This window comes from Apus apus, chromosome 8, assembly GCF_020740795.1.
Source record: "Apus apus isolate bApuApu2 chromosome 8, bApuApu2.pri.cur, whole genome shotgun sequence".
Classification (NCBI taxonomy): Eukaryota; Metazoa; Chordata; class Aves; order Apodiformes; family Apodidae; genus Apus; species Apus apus.
Window position 1 is genome coordinate 5,873,914 of NC_067289.1, and position 9,197 is coordinate 5,883,110.

General features: G+C 53.6%; 1 protein-coding gene across 1 annotated transcript; it reads left to right on the top strand.

Annotated features, from left to right (window-relative positions):
• Positions 1–8,189: 8,189 nt before the first annotated feature.
• Positions 8,190–9,197, top strand: LOC127387722 (transcription cofactor HES-6-like). The gene is made up of 4 exons (XM_051626465.1): positions 8,190–8,265; positions 8,336–8,422; positions 8,505–8,586; positions 8,679–9,197. The coding sequence occupies exons 1-4, from the start codon at positions 8,203–8,205 to the stop codon at positions 9,107–9,109; spliced, it is 663 nt and encodes a 220-aa protein (XP_051482425.1). The 5' UTR covers positions 8,190–8,202; the 3' UTR covers positions 9,110–9,197.

The following is a 9,197-nucleotide window of genomic DNA, read 5'->3' on the forward strand; positions in this document are numbered from 1 at the left end:
CATTCCATCCCATGCTGCCTTGGTCCAGACCTGCACCCCTGGGGGCTGGTGCCCCCCTCTGCACTAGTGTCCCACTCCAGCCACCACGCTGCAGGTCCCTGCTGTGCCCAGGGCTGAGCGAGTCCTCTGCTCTTGCTGAGGTGAGGCCAAGGCCCTCCCCAGGAGGCTGCAGGAAGCAGCTCAGCCCGATGCAGGCTGTTTGCATTTCAAGCACCGACAGGTAGGGACCTGCAGTTTTGCCCATGCTTTCCATAATGAAAGTCACCACAGGATCTGTTTACACTGACATCTGGGGTCAAGCCTGACGGTTGACTCCACCCAGCTTCAGCCTACCTCAGAGTTGCACCGAAGCCATCCTCTCTGTCCTTCCTGATCCTCCAGATGAGCTCTTCAAGGAATCAGCCTTGCTTCTCCTTCTGGGCTTGCCTCTAATTAAGGGTGTTAGAGACAGGAAGTGGGCTGTGCTCAAGACCAGGCAACTGTGGATTTGGTGTTGGCCAACTGCTTGAGCTTGCATCTTGCTGGTGAATGGTTTGACCCCAGGCACACAGCACGGAGGTGTGAGACTGACAAGTTGACTTCTTCTCAGATCCTGAGGTTGGGCAAGCTGTGCCAGAAAGCTTCCAGGAGCAAAGCTGAGGGAGGTGTCAGAATAGATGGCCAGCTGAGCAGGAGCTGGAGGTGTCTCTAAAATCCAGCTTTAGCGATTTCCTTCCTATGGCCTGAAACCACATCCCTAATAACATTTGTGCTACACACCTCTGTAACCCAGGAGCATTCTATAGACCACCTGGAGCAAGGGCCACTTTCTGCAGCCCTCACCAGCACACTCCTCTTGTGACATAAACGTGCATAGGAAATCACCAGCCACGACTCCAGAATTCTTGCTCCCCAATGTCTTGCTCTTTGAGTTCCTTGTTACTCACCAGACAATCAGGGACAAGCAGTTTTTCAAGTGCCTGGTCTCCTACCTTTCATTCCCCTACTTTTATCCATAGGCAGTTTACATGGCATAGTTGTCAGATGAGCTTGCTGGGATCCAGACAGCTCAGCAGCTCTGGGGACAAGCCACCCCTGCTCTCCTGCAGCCCTGGCAGACCACATACCAAACCTCTGAAAGGGGTGGGAAGGAAGGAAACCAAGAAGGGCAACTCAGAAAGTGTACCAAAGCCACCTGCATTTTCAGTTCATACATTGATTTTCAGAGCTACTCTCTAATTAAAGTTTTGGGCTGTATATCATTTGGGCTTTTATTTGACACAGCAACCTGCACTAGCCTCTAGTGGATCTAGTCCTACCACTTTGCTCACAAGTCCCTGTTTGTGCATGTGTACAAAGCTGGCAATTGCTTTGTCTATTAATTGCAAGGACACAGAAGCTATGGCTGCACTAAGAAATTTCACTGGAGTTTAGAGAACACCAAGTAATCCCCAGAAGCAAATAAAATGTCTTCCCCCCCCAAACTAGCCATTTCAGAGTCCAATTAAACTGGGTCCTGAATTACTCAAGTAAATGAGCCTCTTCCTAACATGCTCCATAAAACAAGGCATGCTGCAGGGGATAGTGCTGTCCTCTCTCCAGAACTTAAAAAAAAACAAACCACCCAAATAGAAGAAAGCACTTTTAAGTCTCTAGAAAAAAAAAAAATAAAATTATAATGTTGTATGAACTAGCATTTTTTTAACCTTTTTTAAGTCACTCTATGTAGCATAAATATGAGCCTGAACGTTCCTGACTTCCCGTGACTCCGTTGCTCTTTCCCGAGCTGTTTTGCTTACGTTACTCGTTTCCAGTCGCAGGAGCTGGCTGTGATGTTCTGCTCTCACAGCCATGATCATGGAGGCAGCAGTCATTTTCTACTGATTTTGGAGGCACAGCAACTTCACTTGAACCCTCTGGAGGGCCCTTCCACTGCCACCCACAGCTGCTGTGAGGCTGGTGAAGGAAAACTGAGCAGCCACCTGCTCAGATGTCAGTACAGAAAAAGTCACACAGACATTGTGCATTCTCCTGCAAATACCTCTGTCCCATCCAACAAAAACATGAAGAAAAATGAATGTCTGAGCAGAGGAATTATGTTCTCTTCTGCACGTTGCAATCCTGCATCACACTCATAAAACAGGAACCTGTTGAGCCTTTGGAAACACTGTCCACTCATCATTTGCAGTGTCTTTGAACGCCTCTGTTTCCACCCTACTTCTGACATCCACAAGTAGCCCAGACATTTACTGGGTCTGACTTGCCAGCTCTGCCTTGGTCTCCCAGTTGAGCTGGAGGCAGCAGGTTTCCAGCCAGCAGCAGCTCCTTGCTCTGGAACTGACTGGGTTCAACTGTTCATTGCCTGTATCAGAAAGCTCTGAAGAAGCACCTTGAAGAGGTTATGTTTCTCAAAGCTGAAGTTACAGAGTTATTTCTCAGACCAAGTGTTCAAAACCATTATCCTGCCCTTAAAGTGTGCTAGGCTTCTCCTGAAATAAGGGCAGGCACATAAGGAGAAGAGGGAATGACAGCACTCATCACCTCTTTCAAATATGCTCACTCAGCTTCCTTCACACAACCTCATATCAGGGCCTTCCAGCCTAACTCTAAATGATGGCTCCTCACCAAAACAGATGTAAGGAGCTTCTGCAGCAAAATAAGGGACTCAACCACCACCATAAATCAGCTGAGAAGTATGCCAAGTAAATGAGCTGTGCAGGACAGCAAGGCTAACATCCACTTTAAACTTAAGAGTATTTGAAAGACATCCTCTTACACAGAAGAGACCAGGTCCAATCCTTTTCCTGGGCTATAAAGTATCACGTCCTTTGAGAAACAACCAGCCCAAGACAAGATCCACAAATATCTGTTGCTGTGGTCATGTTCCAGGTTGTCTACAGGTACCTCCAGGAAACATGTCTGTGCAACTTGAGGTATCTCTTGTAAGAGGATCAATCCCAGGATTTATTCAAAACATAAGCTACCAAAATGGGTGCCAGGACTCTTAAGTAAAGGGGACTGGTCTTTGCTTGTAAAACATCCCTCATTTTAATTTAGAAAAGACCAGTGTTTATCAAAACTGACCATAAAATACATTCTGTCATTGCTAAAGAGGATCTGACAAACATTCCCCTGGGAAAATGGGGGTTTTCCCCCACCTACAGATGTGTAACTGGCAATATGAACACAAACCTGTGAGAGACTATGAAAGCATTTTTCTAGAGCCTTTCACAAAACACAAAGGAGCAAAGTTCAGAGCCTGATTATGTTCATGTTAATCTGATAAAAATAAAACCTGTGTCCTGTCAACAAATTTGGAGCGTCACTGCCAGAGGTACAGACAGGGAGTCACCCTGGCCACACACTGCATGTCAGAAGAAATACCCTCTGAAGGACACACTTAGAAAAGCTGAGCCTTAGTCAGGTTTGTGTTTAAGGGATTCAGCACCTTCTCTGAAGAAAACGTATTTTAACGAGGATGCCTGTAAGTCATTCAGGAACTAATTAAAATATCTTGCAGAGGAGGGCCAGTGATAATGCATCACTGTTACAAAGATAGACAAAGCTTCTGATGTTGGCCCCATAATTAGGATAAGTTTCAAATACCAAAATTATTAGAAGCTTCCCTGGAAACATCATGAAACTGCTCCCTGAAGCACCACAGGCAGATTTTTTTTAAGCCAGAGTTTTTTTCTCTGTACTTGCTTCAGATAGTTATTCTTATCTCCCAGAAACAACATCCACAACACAGTGTGATGGTCTCTGCAGCCTCACAAGACACAGGACCCTGCCACAGTCACTGGCAATGGACCACAGGCCAAACACCACAAGATGAAGCAGTTTGCAAGGTTATGTGAGTACAGGTGTGTCTTTGCTGGAGCCCGACAGGTTGAGGGGAAAGAAAGAGAAGGGAATAGAGGTGGCAGAGGGGGTTTTGCTGGGGGAGCCCCACACTGCACAGCCCCCACCCATCACTCACCTGTGGGGAGAAGCTCTGCCATCCTGGCTGCTTGCTCAGCACAGACCCCTCTGCTCCCTGCAGGTGAACACAGCCACAAGTACCTTTGATAGAGCAGAGAGCAGGGCCCATCCTCCCAGTCAAAGGGGAACCCCAGCCTTCACAGGCTGCAAAGAGTCTTGGGGCTCTTCTGGGGATGGACACAGGAGCCTTTTGAATGCTGCTCATTAGCGTTGTGCCTGGCATGAACTGTTCTGCTGCACCCCAGCTGATGAACGTGAGCACTGCTGCCAAGTCTGCTGATAAATAAAAAAGGAGAGGGAAATTCTTATGTTTTTTGAAAGGGGCAACAGAATCTCAGCACTCAAAGCAGCAAAACCATTTTGCAGTAACAAGCAGATTCAAGCCTAAGAGCAGCTCAGAGGTGATGTTCAACCCGATTTCCCTCTTAAACATTTGCTTTTAACAGCAGAGAAATCAATAGCACTAAAGGCAACTAGGATAGAGCTGATGGGGAACAGCCTGCCCCGCTTGCTTCATTTAACACCTACACCCTGAGCTCTTCCAGCTCCAGCCATGCTCCCCTCCACCTCGGTTCTGTAGCAAGACTAATTTCCATCAAAGACAAGGCAGGAGACTAATTACAATACACATTTCATTTGTGGAGGGACCCCAGGGAGAGGAGGAGGGGGAAGATAGCTCTTTGCATGCTTTGCTGCCTGAACAGTTTCTATTTGTTAGTTTAGAAATAAGTATGATGACAGCAAAGTGATGCCTAAGGAGCAATTCACCCATTAACCCACCATCCGCCATAGTTCACACCCACCACCATTTATATGCACCATTAATATTTATAAGGATGACGTGTCTCTTTGACAGCAACTTGTGCCTCCAACAACAACAGATGTTATACCATTTATGAAAGAAACTACTCAAGCATTTCCAATAGACCTCGTCCTTCCTCATCATGTCTTTATCCCATGCTCTGATTATATTATCCACGGAAAGCCTGGGTGACCTACTGACTCAAGCCTGAGAACACAAATAGCAGCACAGTTGCCTGTGGAGTCTTTAAAACTTTTCAGTTACATTGTGTCTCTGTGGTTGTTCTTCTGGGAGCTGGAGACCTTTCTAAGGCACCTGGTACCTCCAACTGAAGTGTGTGAGGCATCAGGCGGCAGAGTCCCCCATCTCACAAGGATTTGTCACTTACCCAGGCCTCCAAAACATATGGCAAGTAGCTAGGGTTGCAGGATTGTGTCCCAGAATTGCCTTTTCCACTGTCACAACAGCTGTATTAGTGATCACATATGATCTACAAAGACTTTAAAAATAAAATAATTCTAGGAAGAACTATACTGCTCTATGTATGGACTTGCAGGAAAACACATGCAGTAAGACACTGATCCCATTATCTCTGTTAAAACCATGCTGCTCCTCAGCTAAACTGTAGTTTATGCCACATGTGGGATCACCAGCCTCTGGCAGGACAGAGCTCCAAACTCCCACCCACCATTAGGAGAAAGCAGTGCCTGTACACCTCTCTGTCAGCAGACAGTAGGGTGGGTTTAACCTGGAAAGAACCATATGGATAAGCCAATGGGTCTACCAAAATCTCCTTCAGGAATCACCATGCATGGGAAAACACTAAGATACGAGAGCAGGTATCTAAGGAACATTTTCTTCTACTGGACCGCAGGTGACATTTCCATTAAAATGCATGAGGTTATCATGAATCGCTTCACCTGATGTGACAGAGCTCGTTTAAAGTGGCACAAAAACGTTACACTAACCCTGTGGGCTAGAGCAGATAGCCTGCAGGGATGTCTTCCTCCAGAATGGCAGCTCTAGTGATGCCCTGATATTTATGGCACATATATTTTCAATGCCCAGCACAAAGGGCTCCAGCATCTGTCAGCTGATCTGACCTGCAGCTTCTCAAAGAAAATACAAACAGACACACTGAGAGCAAGGCCCAGAGATGTGTAAAACGCTGTGCCACCCATCAGCACCCACCAAGGCAGGACAGGAATGGATGATAAGCCAGGGCTGACTTTCTGGCCATTCTTGGCCTGCTGCTGGAGTCTCCTTGTGCATCCTCACCCTGTGCCTCCTCACTGCTCCAGAACATGCAGATCTGAGGCTTGTGAGAAACCATGGCTGTTCAGCAGCATTTCATCACCCAAGTACTAACACACCAGAACCACAACTGAAGGGAACTGGACCTCTTGGTCCTTCACATTTTCCTAGATTAACACTGCAGCATCCCTAAGCCTCAGTTAGTCTGCTGACCTCAAATGACTAATTTTGGCTCACAACAAAAATGGCTCCTTTGAAATCCTGACACCCACTCACTACTTTGCTGTAGTTTGCACCCAGACAATTGTCTTTTTTACACTCCCATTTAGGCCAATGATGAATAAACTATACACAAAATGCAGTCACAGGTGTCTCTGCTCACTTAAAGACAAAAAACCTGTGTGCCTGGCCCGGCCTAAACAGCATTTCTGCCTAGTCTGCAGTAACAGTATCAGTGAAGAGGATGAGCCAGTTTCCACACCGTGTTACAGGGAGTGTTGGGTGCATCAGGAGTGGAAGGTTAGGTTTAGTCACCCAGCCCCAGGTACATCCCATTCTGTCCTGCCTGGTGGAATTAAATGTATTACCTACAGAGCAAACTCTTTGCCAACATCCAAGCCTTGTTACTTTAAAATATAAGGAAGAAACATAACAGAAGCACCTTTCTGGAAATAAAATCTGCTGTCGATTGCAACAATAAAAGCAGAGTGGGCTGAGCTTGGGTTTCCAGTCAAGCTATCCCATGTGCCAGCTCCATCTCTGGTGCACTTCCCTGGGAATACTGTGTTGAACATCTCTATCCTGCTTTGCTCTTTCATCACCCACGGATGAACACGTTGCAGGCACGGGTGTTTATACAGCGCTTTGAAGATGAAAGAGCATTAACTAACTTTAACTAGCATTAACTAGCATTAACTAGCAACGGGACTAGGAGCTACCCCAGCACACGTGCCAGCCCCGGCAGGACGGGTCGGGCACCAACCACAGACACGGATCAGTCAGAGCCGCGGGCCCAGGGCTCTGCACAGCTCTGGGCACACCAGCACACACGGGACCTCGCAGCAGGGAAACCTCGGCACCACCACCGCCAGAGCATCTTCCCTAGCATTTTAAGGGTGAAAGGCACAGGCCGGGCCGGGCGCGGGCAGGAGGCGGGTGTGCGGCTCCGAGCCGAGCGGGGAACGCGTCTCCCGTTTCCTCGGGAGGCAAAAATATGACATGTATTAGCGAGGAGAATAAAAGGAGGGAAACAAAGGAGCGGGAGCGAACACCTGTCGCTCTCCTCGGGGACGAGCCCTAATGCTTTTCTTTGCCTCAGCCCGCCGGGGACCGCAGCTGCCAACTGCCATCAGCATCAAGTTACCGCACAAAGCCGGCCCGGCTCCTCCGGCCGGGGGGGCGGAGGGCGATGGGGCGCCCGGGGGTGCGCTCGGCATCCGGGGGCAGCCCCCCCCGTGCTGGGGGAGGGCAGCGCGGCCCCCGTCTCAGCCGGTCGCGGGAGAAGGGCTGCGGTACCGAGGTGACGCTGAACCCCGCCCGCCCGGGGCACGGGGCCCGACTTCAGTGCCCCCCCACCCTGGGGGGGGGGGGGCGGCAGGACCGGCCCGGGGGCGGCTGTGCCCCCTCAGGCCTCGCGGGTGCCCTGCTCGGGGGTGCCCCGGGCCCTTCGACGCCCAGGCTGCTGCCGGTGCCCAGCCCCCCCTCCCCGCAGCCGGGACCCCCGGCAGCGAGGGGCGCCCGTGGCCCTGAGCGCGCTCTGGGGGTCACCGACCCCGGCCCCAACCCCCCGCGCGTTCCGCGGAGCAGTCCCGAGAGGGGCTGGGGAGTGTGCGGGGGGGGCTGCTCTTCGGAGGCGACCAACGCAGCAGGAGCACCCCCCGGCCGCTGCCTCCCGCTCGGCCCCGGGGCGCACAGACGCGCCGGCCCCGCTCGCCCGGAGCCGCGCCCGCCCGGGCCAACAATGCCGGCAGGGGCGGGGGGACGGCGGCGACTGCAACCACAGCGCGCACCGCCCCCCCCGGCCCGGCGCAGACAAAGCGCCCGCCTCCCATTGGCCCGTTCGGCCAACGCTGCGGCGGCGGCGCGCGCGGCGCGGCCAATGGGCTCATTGAGATGCAAATGGCAGGATATAAGTGTGGCGGCGCGGGGCGGGGGGCGAAGCGGCGCGGTCGGGCCGGGGCAGCGCCATGGCGCCCTCCTTCCGGGCAGGGCAGGGCCGCCCGCCGCGGGGCGCCGGGGCCGGCAGGACGGTGAGCGGCAGGGCCGGCGGGCGGGCGGGGCCGGGCGGGCGGCGGGCTGACGGCGCTGTTCTCCCCGCAGACGAGGAAGCCGCTGGTGGAGAAGAAGCGTCGGGCGCGGATCAACGAGAGCCTGCAGGAGCTGCGGCAGCTGCTGGCCGACAGCGAGGTGAGGCGGCGGGGCGGGGGCCGGGCCGGGCCGGGCGGCGGGGCCCGGGGCCGTGCGTGACGGCCGCGGCCTCCCCGGTCAGTTCCAGGCGAAGCTGGAGAACGCGGAGGTGCTGGAGCTGACGGTGCGGCGGGTGCAGGCCGTGCTGGAGCGCCGCGCCCTGGGTGAGTGCCGGCGGGGCGGCGGGGCTCATCCCGGGGCTCATCCCGGGGCGCATCCCGGGCTCACCCCCCTCTCTCTGTCTCCCGCGGCGCAGAGGGAGGGCGGCTGCAGCGTGAGGCCAGCGAGCGCTTCGCCGCCGGGTACATCCAGTGCATGCACGAGGTGCACACCTTCGTCTCCAGCTGCCCCGGCATCGACGCCGCCACGGCCGCGGAGCTGCTCAACCACCTGCTGGAGTCCATGCCCCTCAGCGAGGGCAGCTGCCCGGACTTGGTCACGGACGCTTTGGCAGATGCCGCCCTCGGCCCCTGGCCGGGCAGCGAGGCGGTGACCCCCGCGGCCTCCCGGGGGGCCCTGGCCCTCCCCGCCTCGGCCCCCTCGCCCACTCCCGGCGACGAAACCTGCTCCGACTCGGACGAGGCGGAGGCCGAGCCGGGCCAGACCTCCCCCGCTGGACTGGACGCTCCCCCGGGGCACAGCCTGCCTTCCCCCGGCTCACCTAAATCCATGTGGAGACCCTGGTAACGGCGGAGCAGGAGGCAACCCCGACCTCCCGCACAGGGGAGCGGCCGGGCGCTGCCGCCCGCGGGCAGCGTGCGGGGCGGGCAGCGTG